General features: G+C 41.4%; 1 protein-coding gene across 1 annotated transcript; it reads left to right on the plus strand.

Annotated features, from left to right (window-relative positions):
- The first annotated feature begins 1,201 nt into the window (after positions 1-1,201).
- On the plus strand, positions 1,202-25,496 carry LOC120744983 (myelin protein zero-like protein 2). The gene is made up of 5 exons (XM_040049589.1): positions 1,202-1,466; positions 17,769-17,938; positions 18,314-18,524; positions 20,304-20,475; positions 21,941-25,496. Exons 1-5 carry the CDS (start codon positions 1,217-1,219, stop codon positions 22,098-22,100), a joined length of 963 nt encoding a protein of 320 aa, XP_039905523.1. The 5' UTR covers positions 1,202-1,216; the 3' UTR covers positions 22,101-25,496.
- The last annotated feature ends 783 nt before the right edge of the window (positions 25,497-26,279 follow it).

A 26,279-nucleotide genomic window follows, 5' to 3' on the forward strand; every position in this document is an offset into this window, starting at 1 on the left:
TTTAAAAAGTAGTACAAATACAAAGTACAAGTAATACAAAAAGGCAGTATCACTGCATGTACATCTATTTTTAGATAACTTGGCCTAGCTTAACCAGCTATGGTAGCAGGGGGCTCAACCTATACAGATGTAGAGTAGAGCATGGCACCTTGGACAGGTCACCGTGTTCATCAAAAAACAGACAATCCAGCTATGGACTCTCACGTCTACACTTAGCATCCATCACAGTTTACTTAACATGTATGTCTTTGTGCTGTGAGGGGAAACCAGAGGACCCAGAGAAAGGCACAGGCAGAACATGCAGGCTCCACAGAGATCGGCCCAGCCGGCGAGCAGATTCCTTACCTTCTCCTGGGTCACCACCATTCCTCACTTTACTAATTAACTTGTATTCCCACTGTATCAGTTTCATTCACATCATGCAAACTTATGTCTGTAAGTCAAAATGCAACAGAACATGTTGGCATCTGAGCAATAAAAAAGGGGGAGATCTGAAAACCAGTCTTCCTCACTGGCTTCTGACTGGACCTACAGAACCAGTGTGTTCACATCAAAGTGCGGCTCTGCCCCCAAGTGGTTCAAGGCGGTAAACTGCGCACATACCTCTGCTGGTCAACAAGAAGCATCACAGTAACATCCTCCTGTTTCATGAGCGCAGCCGTTCAAGTAAGTGGTTTGCGGCAGAGTAGAAGTCAATGTACATACATTCACTTTGATATTAAAATCATATTTGTAGCATGTAAAGAATAAACTATCCAATTAGTTTGAAAGCTACAATTTAATATCACGGTTACAGTAGCTTCAATATGTGGAAATTCTATATATCACATCCAGACTGTTCTTAAATGCGTCTGTTGTCTCTATTATACACAAAATAAAAAATAAGTAAAATACTAAATAAGTACAAGTTAAAGAAAATGTATGTAAATAAATAAATAAATACATGCTTTTGCTGTTTCATTTAATGATAACACATTACATCATATAACACGAGAATATAATAATGCTTTAAAAGAACTAGTACATTTCCATAAACTCTTTAATACTGATTTGGCCTCCAGGTTAAATTTTAACGCAAGAGTCCACACGTGGCATCAAGCCTCTAGCAGTAGAATAGGTTGGATGACCATCAAGAATTCTCCGTCTCTAAGTTTTACATGTGAAAAGGAGATAAGAGGGCGGCGAGGAAAGTGGATGACTTTTACTCCGCCCGAAAATGTGGAGGGAGGGTGCTAAAAATGAACTGCGAGGGGGCAGTGGCCAGTTGGGACGCGTCTTTGGGAGACGAGGAGCAGGCGAGGAATCACCGCGACTTCACGATTCAATCCCTCTCCAGAGGGCTTCCACAGATTTGTATCGCGTCTCTGTGGTTCGGTTGACCGCCACCGGTCGCTTTCTTACCGCCCATCCAATGTGCGTAAAGGGGCTCTATGTGTTCACCGTCCTGTCTGGACTGGCAGCGTCAGGTGAGAGCCGCTCATTTGAGTGAAACGGTGATTTTGGTTTAATGTGAGTTGCCGTTTGACATATTTTTTGTGATATATAAATTTATTTATTTTTTTATGTTGTTTTTTTTTAATGTATGTTAATATTTTAAAAGTTATCCAATAACACGCTGTTTTATATTCATACCAGGACACTTACGCCTGGTTTATCTGGCAATTTGCGCGTATATTTTTGCGTCTGTGCTTTCCAAAAGTTTACACAGTGTCACATATCTGGGTTGACCCTTAAAGAGAGCTTCCAATAATAACAGCTTCAGAGTAAAAACGCTGATTGCCTGGCTTTTACTTAAAGCTCCCCAGGGACCTTTAACCTCCATCTCAGACCGGTGTCTTACGTCACTGGGAAGTGGGGAACTTGGCACAGTGGCACTGGGTGGGTCACTTAAGAATTCCTGTAAAGGCTTTACAATACCCATAGTGGGGCCCATTCCAGACAAGATAATGGTTTAATAGCAATTACCGACATTGAACCCATTGTGTTTGTGGTTTCACGCAAACTCCTTTCCTGTCTATTAACGTGCTTACATTCACAGAGACTGTGAAGCCGCCCGCTGGCCTCAGATAAGTCCACCTGCTTCCCGTTAAGAGAGGGGGAGTAAGAGAAGGGGGGCTGGTGTTCAGGATATGTAATTTGGATCATAACAACTTGTCAGATGCGCAGGGAAATGAACAATCATAGATCTTATCCACCTTTAAAAAAAGTTCCAGCCAACATCTAATCACTGCTTTGGCACGACTAATGGAACATGTTTCAATAGCATCAGTTGGCCCATCAATCAGTGGCAATTCATTCACAAGAAGCCAGGTTGCTTTAACCTTGAAGTAATCTCTGTCCATCCCGGTTAAGTGGATTATATTGATTGAACATGTCCATCCACTGCCAAAGCCCCATGTAGGGATTCACTGTAGTGGCAAGCTGCTTATGTTTACAATGAGCATGTGCCTGCAGATCAGTCACAGCACAGGCTGACACTGACGGAGCAGGAGGACGCGTGGATGCAGAGGAACGGATCCTCAAATAACAGCATGTGGATGAAGAGGAGCATGTTGGGACTGATTACAGCTCAGCAGCACCTCAGTTCTCGAGCGTTTTGTGCTGTAATCACTACCATTGCCTTTGGCTTTATTGATTAAAAAAAGGGCAGGCATGACAAAACAAGCCAGCGCAACATTTTTGCGAGCCATGTAGGGTATAAAATATGCAGCCCTCTATGCAAAATAAATGGGATGTTTCTCTCTCGACTGCAAAAGCCTGTCACCGTGCGATCAAAGCCAGTTTGTATTCATTTGTAGACTTGCTGCAAACAGAAAAGTCAGTTTTATGGGATTTAGGATGAAACAAAGAGAACAATCACACTGCTGCTGCTAAACATCACCGTCACCAAGTGTTAAAAATCCTTCACGGCTCAGAAAACCGTAATGAACTCCTGCTGTGTGTGTTTTTTGAAAAGTGTGTGTTGGCAGGATTTCTTATTTTTAAGTTCAGTAAATCATATTTAAATCAAGACATATTTAAGAGCAATGGGGTTTCTTTTGTTGCTCATTTTCTTCAGCTAGTGTGATCCTTATCAAATTTGGATACATTTTTATTTCAGTAGTGCATTTGTGCTTTGTGGAAAGCTCTTGTGTTTTCCTGCTTCGTGATGGAGGTGGAGGGTGTTAGAGTAGATTCAAACTGAATAAAAACACAGGAGTTTAAACACAAAGAGCTTTTTCCCCTGAAAGCTGTCAAATCAAAGTGTTAAACTGCAGTCTGTTTGACCTGTTGTGCAGCACAGGCCTCTTGGAGGTAATCCAGCATCAATTGAAACACATTTTTCAACAGACTTTTTTTTCTTTTATAAAGAAATAAAATAGTTAATGATATACATAAATACAGGAAACAGGAAATGAAGTGAAAATAACAGCAGTTGCTGCTGTTATCTGTAGCAGTAGCGGTTTGGCATGCCATTTCTTAAAAGCCCCACATTACTCTCTTCTTTTGTGCTGATTAAATGTCTTAAAGGAGAAAGCGGGATTTGAACCGTAATCTTACAGTGACCAGACTTCCTCTGGAATTTTCCAATTTGTAAGACATGTCACAGCGAATAGACAGGGCCTGTTTAAATTGTTCAGTACTTTTGCATTATTCATCCATTTGTTATGAAAGTGGGGGTTTGAGTTCGGGCATATTTTTTCTCCCCCACGTCTGACCACTTAGCTTCAAAGCCAGCAGAGCAATAACTCAGTTACATGTACTCGCTGCCAGCTGAGAAGAAGAAAAACAGAGCAAAAACAAACACTTAGACCAGATTTCTCTCATTTTTCCTTTTCATCATCCAAATAAAGACAGCCAACTGAACATTTTTTCCACCCCCTTCTGCTTACTGTACGTCTCTTTTTGTTTCTGTTGTTCTCGCTTTGTTTCAATTGTTCTTTTCTTTCTTAAACATGATCCTCGACACATGAAACACTGACTAATGCGTGTCAGCCTGTCCCGACTTACAGGTTTAACACACATACAGACGCACAGACATGCGAACAAATGGCTGCTGACGATTGCGACTTTCCAGGCCGGGCTGTATAAACGGTGATTGTTTAAGCTTTTTCTTAGCTCTGCCTTGTTGACAGTAAAGGAGCAGCTTCTTTAGGCTCTGTTGACTGGGATGTAGCAGTTATCTCCCTGCCAGCGGGTCTCTAATCTCACCACAACAATATTAATAATAGGTCAACATAACAAAGTGTGACTGTGGTTTTTTTTGACTTGCCGTGCTGTGTTGACATACCTAGAGGGACGCCTGGCCTTTGTGGTGCATTGGAATTACCTTAGAGGGGTGTGTTAAGTTGACAGTGACGAATGCCTTGTATGCAAGGGTGCACCAATCCCCAACACAGAGGGTTTAGAGGCCCATGTGAAAAATATCTGACAATGACGGCAAGGTGCTCCCCGCACTTATGTCAAGAGACGGTGCTCGGCTCCAGATGGAAGCAGGGGTTTGAAATGCCTTTATCTGGGTGCAGGGAGCATTTGAGTCGCTGCGTCTCGTGCAAATGCAAAGCCCGTATGTTTGTGAGAGTGGCTTTTTGGCTTGTGTAGTCACTTTTCTTACATGCACTCAGTTGTTGGCTGGCCAATCATTCCCAAAGATGTTTAGAGTTACTTTAAACACGCACATGTACAAGTTCAAACGACCCACCCCAGTACGTTTACAGCATGACATAACTCGACAGTTTCCACAGAATATCAGCAGCTCTTTCGTAGTCATCTTATCTACGGGGAAGAGGACCTTGAGAATTTTTATCGCTTAAGTTATCGTTAAGTTGAACCGTTTTTTGACTCAACAGAGTAGTAGTGACCAAGGTGACTATAGGTAACTAAAAATAAGCTAAAAATTCAAACCATATTTGAATGAAATTACATTAAGTTAATTCAAATAATATAATATATATATATAATAGATAATAATATAATAATATATAATAATACCTAATTGAGCAAAAAACATCCAATAATTTCCTGATGTGAGATGGTGATAACCAGGTTTTAACATGAAGAATTATACATATATTAATATAAAAAAATATAAAAATATAAAAATGATTTTGTGAGTTATAATTCCAGTACCATCTGGAAACTTTTTTTTTTCTTCTTATTAGTGTGTGATCAAATATGTGACTTTGTGGGAGTGCTGGACCTTATAACAATATTTGAACTAGCCAATACTCAGACATTTTTTTATTGTATCTGTCCCAAATCACAGATTCAGATTCATTTTGATTGTAATAAAGACCTGGGAGAATTTCAGGCTGTCACCTTTAATACTTTACAAGATATTCATGTTCTCAGATTTCAATGCGCAAAAAATAGCCTCAAAGTAGGTAGACCAACATTTAAAAAAAAAAATCTTCAAAAGTATTTAATATATGAAGTTATAGTTTTAGAGCAATCATTATAAACGTTCAAACTTTGTACCATAACAATTTAATACAAACTGGAGCAGAATGACCCGTCTGCTGGTTTGGTAAAAGTATTTTAACAACTTGCCCGATGAGGCGCTGATTGAAGTGTTTATTGAGAGTGTGGGATCTAGAAGACAGAGCGTCAGCTGCTTTCAAAAATAAAACTGCTGTGACTTTACTGTAATGCCTGCGCTGATTTTCCTGAATCTTCCCTCTGACATATGTCATACACCCCACCCCACCTCACCCCAACCGGTCTCGGCAGATCGCCGCCTCTCCCTGATCCTGGTGCTGTTGGAGGTTTCTTCCTGTTAAAGGGGAGTTTTTCCGTCCCACTGTCACCAAATCACTTGCTCATAGGGATTCATATGATTTTTGGGGTTTTCTCTGTTGTATTATTGTAGGGTCTTTAAGCACCTTGAGGCTGCTGCTGTGATTTAGAGCTGTATAAAAGAAATTGAATTGAACTGAATTGACTTCAATAATAATTAAAAAGACTGAAAGTATTAAAAACTAAACATTTTCAAACAATAAAAATGTAACTGAATGAAGAAAACCCACTTTGGAGACTAACTGAAGCTAAACTGAATTAGAAACAAAAAGTCAAAATGAAATTTAAGAAAAACGAATTAGGAAATACTAAACTTATAACTGTGGCCACGACAATAGTATTTCACCAGCTGAGAGAGTTGCTTTGCCTTATTTTCCTTTCCATTGTTTAGCTTCTGACTTTCATGTGTTGGCTGCAATTTTTTTCAGTGTATACAAAAGCCGCTGTAAGCTTTTGTGCTGTAATCACAATTTAAATGAATGAGAAGGAAAATGATAAAAGGAGGTAAAGGACTCATGTGGGAGGATTTGGCCCCACTTTTTTAGACCCTGTTTTCCAACATTTTTCAACTTGACCCCAAGTCTGAAACTTGGACTACCCATGATAGGCAGAAATCCCACTGGAGAGAAAAATGGGATTCCTGCAAACTTTGTAACTTCTGCTGAACAGATGACAGCGTATAATTCCTAATTCTAAAACCTTTTGCAACAGTAGAGCCACACAGTCTGTGAAACGACCTCACAGTATCAGTCCACAACATCACATGAGCTGAATCACTGGAAGACACTGTGTCATCCTGAGCTCAAAGTTGAGGCAGAATGTAAAGAGATGCACAGATTCAGTGTGGGGACAGAATTCAGACGTTACTTTTCCTTAAAACTGCCCAAAAAGTATCTGAAAACATAACCTCTGTGTAAAAGTGATACCAGAGAAAAAGACCCTTCCCCTTTAGGATTTCAACTTTAGCTTCTTCAGTGAATTCTGAGTAAAAATCGAAACACTGTAACTGATACAATTAGTTTTTTATGAAATAGCTACTTTTGTCCGTGTGCTTGTTCACAAAAAAGAAACAGTGAACATGAATCTTTGATTAAATGCAATGAGACTCTGTTAGACCGACTTAAGAAACAAACCAGCATTAGAACTAAGCAAGTGTGTCTAAAATCCAACTTTCCATTTTACAGGAACCATGTTTTGTTTCTTCCATCTTGAGTTACATAGTATTCCTTCTAAAAAGCCAGACAGAGCCAGACCATGTTATGTAACTCTTTTCACAGAGTAGCTCTTTCCTCTCTCTGAAGTAAAGCGATCTCTATTTGTAAAATTGGCCCGTTCCCCTTTAAGGCAGCCAGCTGAGAGCAAAGGCCTGCACCTCCTCCACACTTTGGTCTCTGATCTGTGTATAAATTGTCACTGCCTCACTTATTTATCTGCTCGGGGAGGCGGGGGGGGCACAGGTGAAAGCCACAGCAAGACCACATCCAGTCTGACTCATACCACGCAAAACCTACATCTTTTTTGCTGCATAGTAAATATGTGAGGCTGTCTATTGAGGGTTGGACTGTCTGTCCAAGAGAAGCCTGAGGGCTGTGGGTGAGCTGGATCGAAGTGCGCTCATTGGACCCCCCTCGCCCCCCAACCCCTCAGGAGTTTGTAATCCCGAGGAGAAGCTGAGTCAGCCGCGAGGTGGGAGTGGAAGAGGTTTGATGGATTAAACTCTTATCCTCACTCACCCACTTCGCGTTTCCTCTGAACACCGTCGCCTGATGAATTACAATTGGCCAGGAGGAAGTAAGGGGAGTGGGAGAAAAAAGACAAGGAAGAAAGTGTTCAAAAAGAGATTGATGCTTGGTCCATGCTTGGAATGACCTTTAAGTGTACTCAGACACATTAGCTGTGCATAGTTCATGTCTAAAGAGTTCAAATCACAATAAGAAAGAAATTGCAGTGACAAAATTTGTGACTTGTTTTATTGGGAGAAATATTTTTCTTTGTCTTCCTATAAACAAGGAACAGCTTTCCAAAGTAAATTAATCAAAGCTTTTAGCTTGTCATGTCTTGTTAATAATTAATTTTACATTTCAGCTTTATTTGGAATAAGCGGCAGTGTCATAGACTGTATACAAAGAATAGACCACACCAACAAAACAGTAACTACTGGGTTTTATTGCAATTTATAAAGCTTTAAGTTGAACATTTTGGCTATTAAACTATTTTTTTCAAAGAATAGGACGCTGAGTGTTCATGTGCTAGTAACTTGTCATTTTCAAAGAAGCCAAGCCCTATAGCACACCCAGCTTTATTAGCAATTTCACAGTAAATGGGACCATAATTAACTAACTGAGCAGCATGCTGTCTTTAAAAAAGACTCGACACCCTCAGTCCAGTAGTGACTGAGATCATAACCCCCTTAGGAAAGGTCATAAATCAGGAGAGATGTAGGGCCATTTTTTCATTGACTTCTGCGCTGTCCCTTTGGTGCAGCCCCCTGGTGGTTACTAGAAAGAATGACACCAAGCGGTTCAGCATTGGCTTTAATTTTCAGACCTAAATATGGACGGGAGAAAAGAGACACCTCAAAGTCACCTCATGTCTTAACACAGCATGGCCAAAGGTGTGGACACCTGAATGGAACAGGTCTGTGTGACAGTTTGATACACAAATATGAAAGTTTTTTGGGGGAGAAATGAATGTGACTGAACAGCTTTGGAAGTGTCAGGCAGGAAACAGCTAACAGGAAGCATTTAATATATGATTATATGGACCGTGTGATTAAAACACACCGTACCTTGCATATTTTTCTGCCTCACAACACGGACAAATCCTCTGCTCTTTGGGGTGGGGTGGGGTGGGGTGGGGGTGAAGGGGTTACTTCTGGAGCTGGTCTCTCTCATTATTGTTTTCCCAAAAACACACTCATTTGTAATTCTTCTTCTGTTGTTTTATGTTCAAATTCTGTTGAGTTGTGTGAGCTTTGTGAGCCGCATTTGCTGGTTTTCTCAAGTTGCAGTGCGTTTGAACTCTCAGGGCTGCCGTAACTTTTGTAAAACAGTACAAAGTAGAAAGATCACTTAAGGCCAGACGTTCATGAGTGAATGGAAATTCATATTAATCTCTGACTCTTTTTGTCTTCACCCCCATCGTGTTTTGGCACATTGCTGCCCCTCCCTGAGCCTGATTTTGCTGGAGGTTTCTTCCTGTTAAAAGGAGTTTTTCCTTCTCACTGTCACCGAGTGCTTGCTCATAGGGGGGTTATTTGATTGAAGGGGTTACGATATAAAGCACCTTGAGGCCACTGTTGTGATTTTGGCCTATATAAATAAAACTGAATTGTATAAAGAAAGCATACATGTCAGTATCTCAAACAAAGTTGTGTTCATTCAGGGGTTCCCTCCCATTACACCAGTCAACACTCAACTCTGTGTCCCCCTCCTCTGTGAACACACTGTTACCTGAACCTGCTATTCCCAGCCCTCAGTCCAGCCCCTCATGAAAGCGAGGCCTTGTTAAAACCAGGGAAAACTAACCTGGGCTTGTGAAACATCTTACAAAGAAGAGAAGAGGCTCTTTGTAATCCACTGAGCTCTTTGTGTGTTTGCTCCTGTCCTAAGTGTTTCCTCCAAAACCGGCGTAACAGAGAATCAGGTTTCCTCTGGCGCTCCGTTTTGTTTCTGAGCCGTAATGAGGAGAGGAAAGGCACAAACACGCACAACAAGGAAAAAATGTAATGAAACCAATTTCCTGATTCGGAGAGTTGTGTCAGCTGCTCGATTTCTCCTGCAGTGTTGCCTCCCTATAAGACCTAACGTCCTCTTTGCAAATTGTAACGCAGGTTGGCAGAAAATACCACTTACACAGTGACTCACAGCTGCCTGGATATACTTTAGTGGATATACTTTACCATCTAAGCAATGGTGTCTTCTGTTTTTAAACTAGCTCTGTTCCCCTTGCTTTAGAAAGATGCATATTTATGAGCAACTGCATCAACAAACCCCAAAGCCCAACAGAGAAGGTTTGCTGAGGAGCTGTGATAAGAGCTCTATATACCAAGCAGCATGGCCTTTCTGCAGCGTGAAACACACCCAGAACGGCCTGGAAATGTTTAAGCTGTGGAAGTACAGCTGTTGGTAACCGAAGCAAAATATTGCAGTCAGCAGAAGTCTTCGTTTGTTTGCCTGCCTCTTGGTTAGCTAAGGTTTACCGACGAGTGGGAGAAAGGTCAGCTGACGAAGTAGGAAAGCAAGTGAGTGAAGAATATGTTGTGCAGGACGTGATTTGCATCCTTGGCAGAACTCTATGAGATGGTATTTTTTTAAACTGGATAATAAAAATACTTCAGTTTTATCTTCCAAGGGTAAAAAAAAATGTAAATAACTTTGATAACTAACGAAAAAATCCAGCCTGGGAACAGATCAGTGATGCGTCACTCTCAGTGCGTCCTTATTTCCTCGGGATAATCTAATTAACTTTTTCAACTAAAGTGAAACTTCATATTTGCTGGTTCCTCAGTATTTACTCGGTAGGGCTTCATTATTTCATAGTTACTTGATTAAATGTGAATCAACAGCTTGAAAAGAATACAAGAAGAACACAAAAAGAATAATTAAAAAAATAATAATGTAATCTGTAATGAAAAAGTACATATTGTCGTTTTAAGATGAAAATGGGGAGTCAGAATCATAGATTATTATGCAGTAGTCATTAACTACGGAGATAGTTTCTCCCAGATGGTTCTTTAGTCAATAATCATTTTTGATTTTATAGCCTTGGCTCAGGAGTTATTAGGGAAGTACTGATAAAAAGTCCTCAGTTTTTTCCTTCCTTAGTGACTAATGGTTGCTAAGGAACCCTGTTTATGTAACGAGATGGATTGTGTTAAGGCTCAAACTGCAGTAACTTCTGAAATTCTGACTGTTTTAAATTGGTTTTAAAAGGTCAGAAAGGTCAACAAAGGAGATGCAGGAACCTCAAATATTGACCACAAAGGACAATTATTGAAGTTTTTCACCCTTTAGTTCTTGCTATGTTATGACTTTGGTCTTTTTCACAGCTGGGACCAAATGAAAGTGGAAACATGAAGAGACCCCACACTCTGGTTGCTCCACACATTCTGGGCGCTGCTTCTAAGTGACAGCAGACAGCTTCATGTAGAAATAGGCCTGCTAACCTCTGCATAGCACCCGGAACAACCAGTGCACTACCACGCACAAAAGAAGGTTTTAGAGTACCAAAACCAGAATATTTTAAGCTTTTAATAAGAATAATAAGAATAAAAGTGATTCCTGCCAACTGCTTCATTCCACACATACCTGCATGTTTGGCAATGTGAGATTAAAAGCAACACTGAAGCGTCCTTGAATGAGGCTGTGCACTTATAAACCTGCCTGCACTCACTGCCACCGGTTGAAATACATACATGCAGGTCAGAAAGTACTTAATAATTTCTGTGTCTTTGCAAGGCTTCATAGAGTCATGGGATGACCGCCAAGCCAAGCAAAACCAATCACAGTCAAGAGGACTCGGTTTGATTATTATTACAGTAGATGAAAGTACTTACCCTCTCCGGCTGCAGACAGAACAGTGGGCCAGAGCAGTTTGTACCGAGCAGTGTTGACAGGTAGAATAAAGTGCATTAAAGGTTCAGCAAGTTCATTTTATTGTGATATATAAGGGATATTGATAGATATTCTGGACTTGCGCCAGCACCAGCTAATGAAGCGTGTGTGTGAATGTGTGTGTGTGTGTGTGGGTGCATGTGGACTTGTGCCAACAGATGGGCCCTTGGGCTTAACCCAGCGAACGCATACAGGTCGATATCCACTCAACAATGAAAGACAATATTTTATGATCCTAGCTGTATCCGATACTGTATTGGTTCAGGAACACGAACAGCTGACGTTTACATCAACAAAAATATGCACAAGGACACACGCATGCACATACGCACTTTCTCCAGAAGTCTGGGAGAGATAAGACTTTGACCTGGCGGGAAATCCCATGTGGGAAAGTCTTTCATTTAAACTGTAACGGCGTCGGGTTACAGACGCATTTCACACAAAGACTCTAATTTGGTCTTTTTTAGTTACCAGTGAAGAATGTAATTGATGTCATTCAGATGCTTCACAGTATTTAATATTTCCAACTAGAAAAAAAAGGTTGTGGGATTTTTGAAATATTGTGTTTTCTTGTCATCCTGACAATTGAATTTCTGTTTCCTTCTGTAAAGGAATCCAACTCTTTCTAGATAAAACTTTTTACATGAATGTTTTGCATTCTGCCTGCAAAGAGTAAAAAAAAAAGCAAAAAAAAAAAAATCACACAAATAGAAGAAGAAATAAGTAGCAAGTTGCACACAAACACAAATAGGACAAATCAATTTGCCTGTAATCTTCCCATGCCCTCTTCCGTAGTCTACATAGCTCCAACTTAATAAGCTGTGAAAGCCCTCTCTCTGTCTCTGCGTGCTGGGTGTGGTCGGCATTGGCTGGACAGGATGTTCAGACATAAACAGTTGAGCAAACGAGATTGGACAGAAACTTATGCTGGAGGAGACAAGTGGACATAGAAGCAAACAAACATCATTATCGTATCTAATCCTTACAGACTGCAACTGTGTAGAATGACATGGTTAATCTCTAGCTCCATCTATGCACTAATAAGTCACTCCTATGCTTCTTGCTTATTTCTTGTTTCTTTCCCCAAATGGGTCCGTTCAACACTGGTAATGTCTTTACTCATGTAACGGCATGTGTCCCCCTCAGCAATTAGTGCCTGCTAATGGCAAATTAAATAGTGATCACGCACTTCTAGCTATGGGGACAAATTACTGTTAGAAGCACTGTACATAACCCTAACGCTGCTGTCGTCGTGCTAATACCCATTCTCCCTCTAAAAAGACCTAATTAACCTTAATTCTTAATCAGCTCTGCGTGCGTCAAAAGGACGGCACAGTTGAAAGCGCGTACTTTTTTGTTGCTCAAAAAGAGATTAGTAACACTTATTTAAATTCATGTACTCGAAAATAGACTTGGTTGAGGGTAGAAATGTGAAATGAGGTGTTATGGCCCGGAGGACCTGCTTCCCCCGCTCGCATTTGAAGCACAATGAATCATTTCAGTGTAAGCTTTTAAACAATTTGGTAGAGGAGCACAGGCACTGCACTTTTACTCTGCTAATCTTCCAGGTCCTCTGTCACTTCTCGGATGTGAAAATAAAAGAGTTTAGCTGTGAGTACTGACTTCTAACCAGAAATGTACCCCCTTTCTTCTCTGGTTCTTCTTCTCTGTGCTGGTCGTATAATTGCAATACAGTGGAGGAAATAATTATTTCATCTCCTGCTTTCAAAGAAATGTTTAGTCTATCATTTTTTACGGTAGTTCCATTTTATTGGACATGACTGAATATGAACCAAAAGTCCGTAAAAAACATTAGATGAAAGTTATAAATTGATTTGCATGTCACTGATACTGATTACAATCAGTCAATTACAGGTACTTGAGACCTTGTATATAAAGCCCACCTATCACAGAATCATCTGCGTGTGTTCCAACCTTTCCACCACAGTGGCCACGACCAAAGAGCTGTCAAAGGACAAGATTGTTGACCTGCACAAGGCTGTAATGGGCTATATGACCATCAGCAAGAAGCTTAGTGAGAAGGTGACAACTATTGGTGAGATTATTTGGAAATGCAAGAAGTATAAAATGACCATTAATCAGCCTCAATCTGGAGCTCCATCCAAGATGTTGAGATTATAAGAAAGATGGTAGATCCTCTCAAAAGTCCACTGGAGAACAGTGTTAATGATTTGAAGACATCTGGGACAATAGACATCAATACCACCACTGATAACACACTACACTTTAATGGACTTGTTTATGAAGGCACATGTACAGGTCCCTGTTAGGTTTGCCAGTGAACATCTAAGTGCTTCAGACAGGGTTTGGGAGAAGGTGCTGTATTCAGATGAAACTAAACTCAAGATGTTTATTTGTTTGGAAGAAGACAGATTTTGAGTATGACCCAAAGAACACAACCCCCACAGTCAAACACAGAAGTGGAGACCTTATTACTTTTCTAATTTCACTCCACTGAGGAGCTAATGAATGGGGGCATGTACCATAACATCTCGGAAAACAACCTCTTCCTTCCCTCAGCCAGAACACTGAAGATGAGTCATGGATGGATCTTCCAGCATGACAGTGACTCAAAATATATCACCAAGGCAAAAAATGGACGTTAAGGTCATGTAGTGACCTAGCAAATCTCCAGACCCCACTCCTTTAGAAAATCTGTGGAGGGAAGGCTTTCTTCCTGTTAAAAGGGAATTTTTTCTTCCCACTGTCGCCAAAGTGCTTGCTCATAGCGGGTTATATGATTGTTGTTTTTTCTCTGTATGTATTATTGTAGGGTCTACCTTACAATATAAAGCGCCTTGAGGGAACTGCTGTTGCGACGTGGCGCTGTATAAATTTAATTAAATTGACTTGAACTGAAGTTTTAGTGGCCAAGCAGCAGCCAAGAAGCCTAAAGGATGTAGAGAGTTTCTGTAAAGAGGAGTGGACCGAAATCCCTGCTGAGCAAACCTGGTGACCAACTACAAGAAACATCTCACCACTGTTCTTGCCAACAAGGGTTTCTCCACCCAGTATTAAGTCATGCTTTGTTTGGGAATCAAATACTTACTTCACTCAATGACATGGAAATGATGTAATGTGTTTTTTTATCTTCTGGAGTTTTGGTTCATATTCTCTCTCCATCGCCATTAAATTTAAACTATCATAAAAATTAGAGACTGTTCATTACTTTGCAAGTCAGCAAAGTTACAAATTCAGCAGGGGACTGTATTCCAGCACATGGAACCGCAGTGGACTATGATGCTTGTTAGCTTAATTATTATTTATTGCTGCTGTCAGTGTAACATTTGTAGAATTTAAAAATTTAATCACTGCTTTTGCAAGAATATTTCATCTCCTTTAAAAAGAAATGAAGCTATTTGCACAATATTCTCAGTGTCTTGTTTTGTGCTTTTGTATCTTATGGCCACAGGGGATCAATGCAGCTTACAACAAAATAAACAGTTTATTGCTAGTTTAGCATGCCAGAACTAAACAATAGTGCCATTTGATCAGTTGTAAATATTTAATACAACATAATCTCAAGTTGCAACAGCACATTATGCTGTCCCCCCAAATAAATGAATACTTAAATAGAAAGCTGAAGTATATTCCTACTTTTTCAAGAAAGAAGATGTAAACTTTGAAACAAGGCCTCCTTTTATTGCTGTTTGCTATGAGGGCTCATCCTGTCTTTTAGTTACATCTCTGCAAATCTCCAGACAGGATAGGCGACCCCTGGTCCATTTACTAAGATAAACAAAAAGGCTTTTAGACTTTGAGAGAAAACCAAACAGCTGGCAAACATCTGAAATGACTCGTTGCCTCTGTAACATGCTTTACAGGATCATGGACGGCCAGTGATTCGTGGTTAGGATTGATCAGGTCACTTAGCGCTTCTGAATTGGAGTCTCTCCATCAGTTGCAAAGCGTAACATTTCTTCAGGGATGTCCAGCACGTTGAGTCTTTATCACAGTATGTTGGAGATAGCAACACGCCCCCACTGCATGACTTCTGTTCAACAAGTCAAAATAAGAAGATATCACGTTCACAGGGAATTCAGATGTAGATGAGCAGACATTTGTATGACACTGAGTAGTAATATTTATCGTTTTTTTGTGATGCTTTTCTAAAATGTGATGACTTGCTGCTCTGAGTCTAATTCATTTTCCTTTAATTAAGCCACTGGTTGGTTTCACACTGAAACAGGCTAGAAGAGTAGACCTCGGGAACGCCATGGCCGGTTCAAAGCAGATTTGAAACCATGCCATGCGGTGTCATCTGTACTGATAACTTAAAATTAGGGAGTCATAGCACTCAAAATTGAGCAGGTCTTTAAATATTTCATTTTGAACCAAACTCCTGCTCGATTCTGCTATTCCCTGTCTTTTTCTTGGACATCCTTGTGGCCTGGACTCAAGTGTCAGGATTGAAGAAGTGCATACGGCCACACATCTGCCATCGAGAGGGAGTCATTAACCGGCTGTGCTGATGCAGCCAGTGTCGATGCTCTTGACCTAATGAACATCCTAAACACAGCCAGTTCTCTCCATTAATTCCATGCTCCTATACACACAGCCAAGTGATGGGAAGGAAAGAGGTGGAAAGGTGGTGAATTAAGGCTTACAGCCTCTGAAGTGCATCCAACAAAGCACTGAAAAGTTCAAGATTTGTATCTTCTGCCTTGCTCTGCTCACTCGTACGCAGCACTCCCAGGTTTCACCAGACTCATTTGAAACACATTAGGCTGTTAGAGCACTGTCAGGGAGAGAGAAGCTCGTCTGTTTAATGCTGCGAGGTGTCGTCTGGTCTCATCCCGGCCCACAGGAAACTCTCTCCAGCCTGATAGGGAACAAAACACACTGCCCAAGGAGCTAAGCCCCCGCTGATCATTTCCCAGCAAGCTCCTGCCTTAATGCACACAGTGATTATAAACCAGCGGTAACAATATGGCTCAATTTGCCTGCTTTGCAAGACTATTCTAATTTCTGTGCTGCTGCTGCTGATGTTTTGTGCCTGAAGCCTTATATTGATATTCACCAGCCACCTCAAATTACTTAACCGAGAGTTTACGTTGTAAAGGACAGCTTAATCCATCTTTATATTATATATTATTCACATCTTTAATAATTAACACTGTCACAAAGATGTAATTACTGTTCAGCCTTTTTTCTTCTTCTAATGAACTGATTAATAACGTCTCCTTATTTAATTCTGATGTTTTGATGACTAAATACTTCACTATAACCTAGTATGTATAAAATCAAGGCCAGGTATGAGACACTCAGGTGAGCAGTCTGGCCAGAGAGGGCTTTTCCATCAGACGTACGATTCTTTTCAAGTGTTTGGCTTAATCTGTAGAGATAGTGCTAATGGCAATAGGAAAAGTCTGGGCTACCCTGAGCTCACTGCAGCTACAAGCCCTGCAGAAGGATGTCTGCTGTGTTCTTGGTATTGAAAAACACTAGACATGGCTCCTGTTGTTTTTAGAATATAGAGCTCTCTCTATAAATAGTCTTGGTGGCTTTAACTACACAACCACACACAGACTTCCATATCAACCTGCACTCACACAAACACACATACTCAGGAGACTACTTCATCAAGGATCTGCCGTCAGAGTCTGTGATCTCTGGGAGAGGGAAAATATAATCGTCTGGCTCCCTATGCCATACTGATGGGCTGCCAGACTGAAAGTCAGCATTAAACACGTCTATTCCTGGCCCACCGCATGCTAGGTGTGTGTATGTGTTTCCACATGGTGTAAATGTGTAACAGCGCTGACTCTGGGCAGCTCTATCCATCATACTATGGAGGAGCCAAATTGTTGCCAATATCCCTCCCCGGTCTTCAGGTCCATCCATTTTACGTCTAATAGCTCCACCGTACTGTAAAGACTGACACGGTCCACATCCACCTAATATACTGCAGGCTCTCACTTTCCGGCTTCTCTCAGTCGCAGTGATCAAATTGGCCATTATTCACAAAGTGTCACAGAACTGGCTCCTGATCTGAAATCTTTCAGCAAATGTGATGGGATGAAGCGGATTTCTGATCGTAGCTGTGCGTTAGTAAATTCCTACTTTTAGCACTTGAAGGATTTCTGTATCTAATATAGGCTACTGTGTATTTCCAGTGACAACTTAGTGATTTTTCTTGCAGCAGCACTGCGTAGGCAGAAGCAGGGTCACTGAGTACACTGCATGTACTCAAAAAGAAGGGAATTACTGATGAGGGTGAATTTGTACAACACCTATTGGGTTGTATTTTTTTCTTGTGCATTCCAGAGATTATTTTACCCGCCATCTGCGTGTGCATGTATTGATCTCACCCACTGTGTTAATTCTGCTGCTGCAATTTATGCTCACATGTTGCAGGCATGCTGCAGGTCAGCGGGATGCGTATATACACATCTGAGGAGGTTGAGGCGGTCAACGGCACAGACGTTCGTCTGAGGTGCACCTTCGAGAGCTCGTCTCCCATCAAACCCGATGATGTCGTCATCACGTGGAGCTTCAGGCCACTTAAGGGGGGTCCAAGGCAGTCGGTGAGTGTGTGCGTGTCTGTGTCTTTGCAAAGAAAAAAAAAGTGAGAACAAACCACAAAACCTCCCTCATTGTGTCAAGGAGCATCCGCCCCCTCATCCAAGTAAGAGAGGAACCGGTGAGTCATCTGGCTCCCTGTGGAGCATTCAAGACAGCCAGTGTTTGTATACTTGTGTGTGGGGATATTGAGAATAGACAGGGTAAGAAGCGGGAGATTTGGGCAAGTCTGGGCTTTATTTTCCTTTCTTTGCTGGAAGAAAATGTCTTCACTCTCCAGCAGCAGCAGCAGCAGCAGCAGAGGACTCAGTTTGATAACTTCTGACTATTCCCTGCCATCATTACCCTATCTAAATGTAACCACCAATTTTCTCTTGCAGGTATTTTACTACCAAAGGAAACCATTTCTTCCACAAGAAGGACTCTTCAGAAAGCGCATTTCCTGGGCTGGTGACATCATGGGCAGCGATGCCTCCATCATAATTCGAGAGGTCAAGTTCATCTACAACGGCACTTACATCTGCCAAGTGAAGAACCCACCCGATGTCCACGGCCCGGATGGAGAAATTAAACTGAGAGTAGTTGAAACAGGTCAGCAGTTTGAATTTTCAGCCAACATTTTCCTTCGTACATCCTTCATTGAACGTTTCTAGCTATACATTTTATGTCTTGGTGGAAAGTCAAACATTTGATGGCAACGCAAGTTAAACCAGCAAAAACACAATGTGCAATTCACCTGAAAAGTTTAGAAATGTTAAAGAAATAAATATTAATTTTATCAAATAATAATAAAAAGCATAATAAAGATAATAATAAATAAATAATTAGAAATAAATTCAAGTTAGTGTAATAATATCCTTGAAAAAAAGAGACTGGTGGTGAAGGCTGTGGTAGCCAGCACCAAGACGTTAGCAGCAGAAGTCCTGTAAGTTTAGGGTGGGGCCTCCAGGTATCCGACTTGTTTGTCCAGCACATCCCACAGATGCTCGATTGAATTAAGATCTGGAGAATTTGGAGTCCAAGTCAACACCTAAAACTGGTTGTTGTGCTCCTCAAACCATTCCTCAACCATTTTGGTGCATTACCCTGCTGAAAGAGGCCACAGTCATCAAAAAATACTGCTTCCATAAAAGTGTGTTCATAGTCTGCAAAAATGCTTAGGTAGGTGGTACGTGTCAAAGTAATAGCCACGTGGATGGCAGAACCCAAGGTTTCCCCACAGGACATTGCCTAAAACAGGTGCCAGGTGTTCTCCAGACCATCGACATGATATAAAAGAAAGCGTGATTCATCAGCCCAGGCCACCTTCCTTTATTGCTCTGTGGTTCTGTTCTGCTTACGTGCCCATTGTTGGTGCTTTCATGGGCACTCTGACTGGTCCGCAGCTATGCAGCCCCACATACAAAACACTACACTGCTCTGTGTCTTCTGACACCTTTCTATCAGAACCAGCATGAACTTTTTGTGCACTTTGAGCTACAGTAGCTCGTCTGTTGGTCAGGGCACACGGGCCGGCCTTCACTCCCCACATGCATCAGTGAGCCTTGGCCTCCCACGACCCTGTTGTTGGTTCACCACTCTTCCTTTAATGGACCACTTTTGATAGGTACTGACCACTGCAGACTGGGAACACCCCACACTCCGCTCTGACTCAGTTATCTGGCCATCACAAGTTTGCCCTTGTCGCACTCGCTCAAATCCTCACACTAACATTTTTTCCGGCTTCCCACATATAAACTTTAAGGACTAAATGTTCATCTAATCTATCCCACCCACTAACAAGTGCCACTATGAAGAGATAATCAGTGTTTATTTTACCCGTCAGTGGTCATAATGTTATGACTGATTGGTGTTTTATGCATCAGTATTTAAACACAGAAAAAAATCAGTCAACAAGATGAGACAAAGCAGTGCTAGCAGCTATGAGATGTCACGTATGCAGACCTGAGTGAGTGCTAGAATGCTGACATAGTGTAACAGGGGAAGTAAATTTAATCTTACAGTCTTAGCATGAAAAACACAAAGTTTTGGCAGGTGTTTGTGGAAACCAAGCTCGAATTCTGCAAAGTAATTGTGATCACCTGACTAGAGAAAAAGTCAGGTGATCACTGGCAGCCAGAAATGAACTGGCACCACGAGGAAGTTCCTCTACTGCACATACAAAAAGCAAAGGCTGTACTTCTTTCACTTTCAACCAAAGTTGTGGACGCACTGACCTCGTCGTCTCTAAAGATGCCCTGGTAGCCTTACTAGTGCTTTTGTATTTATACTGGCTTACAGGAGACACATATTGGAAAAGCACAGTTAAAGTGCCTTTGAGCTGAGGGTGTTGTTTATTTTCAAATAAACATCCCTGTCTATCACTTTCAGCCTCTTTCTCCGGACTTCTCCTGCTGGCACTTGCCATCGCAGCCGCCATCTCCGGCATAGTCATCCTCCTCCTCATCATCGCATCCTGCAGGAGATGCAAGAGGAGGAGACAAAGGGAGCTGGAAGGGAATGAGGAGGCCCCGCGCAAAGAGCGAAAAGACCCCACCGCGTGGTAAGAAAAGAGACAAAAGGGAAAGAAAAAAGAAGAATCACACACTTTCTCTCCCCTTCTCAGTCTAACTCTGGGGATCAGGGCTTGTGGTCCTCCCTGCAGCTCTTTTCCTATCGGACAATTCACTTTCTTCCTTCCTCTCCAACTGCAGTCTTTGGATCCTACAGATTTGGACCAATCAAAGGGCCAGCTTTTACAAAGCAGACATAAAATGAAAAATGTGCCTTTGTGCAGAAAGCAGTAGACACTGACCTTTTAGCCAGACTGCTGCGAATCACCACGCGCCTTTCTCAGAAAGGACTGTTTAATCGCATCATCTTTTCCTGTTAGACTAAATGTGCTTCCAAACACACTTCCTGTTTGGAGTAAACTTTTGATGTAAACTTAGAACAATGGTGTATTCCTGTTGCTTACTTCCCTACTGATGCATTTTAAACTCCTACATAGCAATGCACCACAGCGCACGTTTGTTATAGTAGTTCACCAAACAATAGAAACAATGCTACAATGAAAGCGCTTCTGTTGAATTCCTTTAATCACCACATGATGGTAATATTGTGAAACCCACACAAAGCTGTTATTTCATTAGTCATTAATATTGGCTGTGTGATTCAGTCTTCCGTGGTTCATGTGAAGCTGCAGGAGGATGCTGGTTTACGATTCTGTTTTGTTTTGTTCCACTGCTGAAGTGAAATTGCTGTACTTCTCTGACATCATGTGTCGTCGTTAGCCCGATTTTGTGACTGGTGTAATATAACCAAGGTGCTTTGAAAAAATCAAGATCTGTTGGTGAGCTGCTTTGTTGGAAACAGACATTTTTAACCAGCACTTTTGTATAAATTCAATAACAACACAGAAACATTAACACGATCAGCTCTGAATTCTTTTCTTTTGAACCATTTTAATGGCCTTCTGTCTGTTTCAAACAATGAGCTAATTTGTCAAAAATACACCTTTTTTCTTGGGCGCTGGAGTTTTCTTTGCTTCTCTCTTGGGTTTTCAGATCTCTCTGTAAAAGGTGCAACGATTATTTGTTTTTTCCTATGAAATACAGTGTTACTGTAATGCGTCACACCGTGAAAGCGAAAGGTGTTGAGGAAGTTTTGTTCTTCTTGCTGTCGCTGATCAGATTTAGTCAAAGTGTCTCTCTTGCTTAAAAAAAAAAGTTGTATAAGAAGGAAATAATTGCACCCAATCAGAGCTCATGGGGGAGAGATGTTCATCCAACCTTTCCTCTTAATTTGGGACAGATTATTCCTATCTGATGCTAACCCTCTGTCCCTGCTGCTGTGTTTGTGTCTGCTTGTCTTTGTCCTTTGACCCCGCCCCCCCAATGTGTGTGACTTGTGGGTGTGTACATGTATGATCATGCATGAATGCATATCCTGTTGTGTCTATATGTGCCGTGTTCGCTCGTCTCCCCCGTTCGCCTGCGTGTGCATATCTGTGTGCGTGTTTGTCACAGCCACCCATCGAGGGCCGTCCACCTCTTCTTATCAGAGACCTCCATAGAGATTGACAGTTCAGACGGCATGATCTCAGATCCCAGCACCAGAGACTCGAGCTCCTCCGAGGAAGAAGGCCCGAGCTCGGATGATGATGATGGCCGTGACGACTCAGATTGAGGAGGAGAAGCTGAAGCGGAGCCAGCCAGGAAGCTCGACGGAGGGATGCCAGATGATACCTGCGGACCTCGCCATCAGGCCCAGCGGGGGTCAGATTAAAAAGGTGCTGCAGCTGAGGTTGAATTGTGCAGTCTGTACAAATCTGTGAGGAAAACTGAAAGTTTGAAAACTTTCCAAGCAAGCACAGAGAGGTTAGAACAAGGCTGAATGAGCACAGAACAAAAGTAGAATCATTTTACTTGACTGAGTCCGGAAATATTCATATGTGGGGAGAAATGTGTGAGTAAAAGTGCAGGGTTTGTGGAAGTAACCCTGAACTCTTGGCTACTGTCCTGAAGGGAAGAGGGGACAATTCTTAATCAGTAGCTGTCTCCTGGGTGACACGTGGATCTTGTTACGTGTAGGAAGTCAATACCAAAATCAGCTGCACCAAGCGATCGATTTCCCTAAAGACATTGGCGTGAACTGTATTTAGATAGAAAGAGAAGGACACCACTGCTGATGATCAGCCATATATGCAGATCTTTATTGCACTGAGGCTTTTTTTTCTTTCATCGTCTTAATGGAGAGTATCTCTGGTACCTGTGGGCTAATCTTTCACACAGTGGCTTTGTTTTACAGTTAAATGTCATTAAAGATAATGTACAGGAGGTCTTCCATTTCAGTCGGTTATGCACACCATCGTGACGCCAGCCTGCGAGTACTGGTCAGGAGTAGCTTTGTCCTACTCGAGTACACAGAGATGCGTACAATGTGTCATATCAAATGGAGAAACAAAGCGTAAATATTGCTGCCATTTTTTCTCAAGGCCAAATATCTGATCCATGAGCAAGCAGCTGCGCATGCACCTGCCCTGAGTGTTGTGTGGGAGCGCACAGTCAGATCTGAAAACCCTTTTGATTTGAAAATGAGAGCCTGTTTCCCCCCCCCTCCATGCGCCTGTGAATGCATCGTGTCTACTAACAAATGAATTTGCTGCCTGTCTTTCATCCTTGTGTGACAGACTTTTTACTTCTATTTGAATATTGAGCACTATGTTTATAGATTTTTATTTTCTTCTTTTGTAGATAAAGCCAGAAATATTTTATCATGTTGTTTTAAAAAAGTGTCATTCTATGTATTTGTCATAGAGCTTTTCTAAAGAAAATAATAAAAAAAGAAGATTTTCTAATAATCATGGCCCTTGACTCTTGACTACATTCAGTTCACTGCACAAAAAAAGACACGGACATGCGGACCTTCACTTAGAGCTCAGTGTGATTTGATATATGTCATCTATTATGTAAGAGAGTAATCTTGTTATCCAGCATTTATTATGCATCATTATCTTTAATGCATTATCTACAGCTGCGTGTTTATTGTGCGTCTAGAGAGCTTTACACTTGTTGTACCTGTAAACATTAATGTCCTGAATCACTGTTTCATTCCTTGCAGGTCCAGTATGCTCATACCTGCCTTTGTCACTTCAGTCTGGGTTTGTTTACTGAATTCTGATTGGTCATGTCTACAAATATGTCACTCTATACATTTGTCTGTGTGTTTGTGTGTGTGTTTGGCAGTCCATTTGTGAGCACCGATCAAAGTCTGGCCAGCTTTAGTTACTGAGTGACAGACTTTAACAGTGTCAGCAAGTCTGCAGGAGGGTTAACTAAAAATGGAAGGGGGGATGTCAAATAATTATATTTCATAGTAGAAAGAGCAATAATAATAATAATAATAATAATAATCAGCTGTGGATGTTTAAATAACATAATGTACACCTGGATTTTTGACTTTCTAGAGCATTATTTATTTTCATTGACCAAATTTGAATGCAACACCCAAAACACTTTTGGGCAAATTAATGACACCACTCTCTGTGCTATCAATCTATTGGCCAGGCAAGCAGAAACATGATGGGAAGGACGGGAGACGCATTAAAATTTTCAATGCAGCTGTTGTTCTTAACCCCTCCCCTCTCCTGTCATTGAAAGGAAACACATCGTATGCGACCGAGGTGATTGATTTCTGTGTATCTGCCCTTTGTGCATTCATCCTTCTTACCTATTTGAGAACTAAACTCCCAGGAGAGGTGCTCTTAGCCATTCCTCGCCCATGACTCATTTAACAAGCCATTGTCTTTCACAGTGTGTTCAGCATTGCCACGCACCCAGAAAACACCTCTATATTCTACGGGGAGCGCACAGTAAAGTAAATGTTGAAGAAATGATTCGTGTCTTTCTTGAACTCACTCCCTTTTCCTGCTTGTGCCGTGTCTTGCTCCGTTCCTCCTTCTCCTTCCAGTCTGCATTCCACACCCAGAGGTGGGCTGTACCTAGCACAGTGTTGTAGAAACAAATGACTTTACATTCATTTGTGTGCGTGTGTGCACACAGAAAACATGCACAGTGAGTTGCAGACAAAAACACTCACTGGTTATGAATACATTTATTTTAAAGGCAGAGAGTCAGCTTTATTCTCAGTGAGAGGTACAGCTTGTACAGCTATGACTAATGTTGTTGTACTTACTTGTGACAGCCTTGAGGAAAGTGCATCTGTATGCAAAACCTTTAAAATACACAAACCAGTGCAGCAGATTCGACTTTTTGTTCTTTTTACCAGCTTTTCAGTGTAAATCAGCTGATGAAAAGACTGCAGGATTCTCAGGTTTTTGCTTTTTCTTGTTTTTTTGCCCGATGGATGATGGTTCCCATATACCATCTGGCCCATGACAATTTAAGATCACCTTTATTAGCCCCATCCAGTGTTGACAACAGAAGAACGGGCCTCTTGTCCACCGGAGCCACCGGAGAGTCAGTGAGCGGGGACAGACTTCATTGTGACTGAGAAGATTTCAGCTGAAACTGAGACCCCGCCACTGTAACCAGACAGAGAGCCCCTGTATTCATCTGATGTGCCTGCATGTATCTAGGTAAGAGGCTATACTCGATCAGATTATAAGATATCCCACAACATGGAAGGTGTTAGTGCTCGTTTCCTGGTAAGCCAGGAGTCCTGCAACTCAGCATCTATTCAAAAAAAAAAGAAAAAAAAGAGAGGTGGTATCCCTGCCTCAGTGTGGGAACTGTTACATAATACTGTTAACAGATACAACACAAACAGTGTACTTGTGAATGGATACGGGAGGAGGAGGAGGAGGAGAAAGCCTGTGGCCTGTGCCTCTCGTCTCTGAGAGAGGGGACAAAAACTTTGCAATCAATTTAGATTCTGCAATTGACCAACCAAAGTGGTTCTCAGTCGGTTTTTCCCTGCAGAGCCCTCCTTTGGTAGATACAAATATTGTCCAAAAAAAGAGAAAAAATAAAAACAAATACTGTGTACATCCATCCCAGGGTGATGTCTTTAGGCAGAATTCACCTCCGCCACACTCACATCTCACAAGTTTACATGAAATAAGAACAAATCTATTTGATCTCTTACTATTTCATGAAACACATTAAGAAAGATTAGAGATTAAGATTAAGAAAGAAGGGATTACTTGCAGAGGAAGTTAATGCCATGGAACTGCACATTACAAACAATTATATTAGCCAGCTGATATATTACATGTACTATTTCAGAGAGCTGGAGCCATGGTAATAGAGGATGCTGCTCTTACGCTGATGTGCCGTAAAATGAAGTTATGGAGGCCCATTACAGCAACCATAGCTGCTGTCAGATTAGAGGGGAGAAAGGTCCCTGGCAGAGCAGTTCAATATAAGAATGGAGCTGAGAATTCAGACCAAATAAAGACACAAACATCAAACGATGTGTGCAAACATGTAATTGGGGGATAAAACATAATATCCCACTGAAACTACACTGAGGCTAGAAAAACAAACCCGTTCTCCCACTGGATATAATTATAGTGGTAAAAACATGAGATTGGGGACAGCGATAGTGGTGTAATATGCTTAGAAATACCAGGAGAGGTCCCAGTAGAGCATCGCTGGGTAGGGTTGGCTTGGGAGATAAGGCCTCCACACACAGAGGAGAGTGGGTGGGGGGGGGAGTTTATTGCAGTTTAATGTGGTTTCATTTTGGCACTTTTTGGCCAATGTCTGTTTTAAAAACCTCAAAACAGGTGTAATAAAACAGTTTTGTTGTATTATTATTATTATTATTATTTAGAAATTAACCATCTTAAATACACAACACAAGTTCACATATACTTGCATCAACACACAAGAGTTGGCACAC

The sequence above is a fragment of the Simochromis diagramma genome, unplaced genomic scaffold, assembly GCF_900408965.1.
Source record: "Simochromis diagramma unplaced genomic scaffold, fSimDia1.1 OVJJ01000611.1, whole genome shotgun sequence".
NCBI lineage: Eukaryota > Metazoa > Chordata > Actinopteri > Cichliformes > Cichlidae > Simochromis > Simochromis diagramma.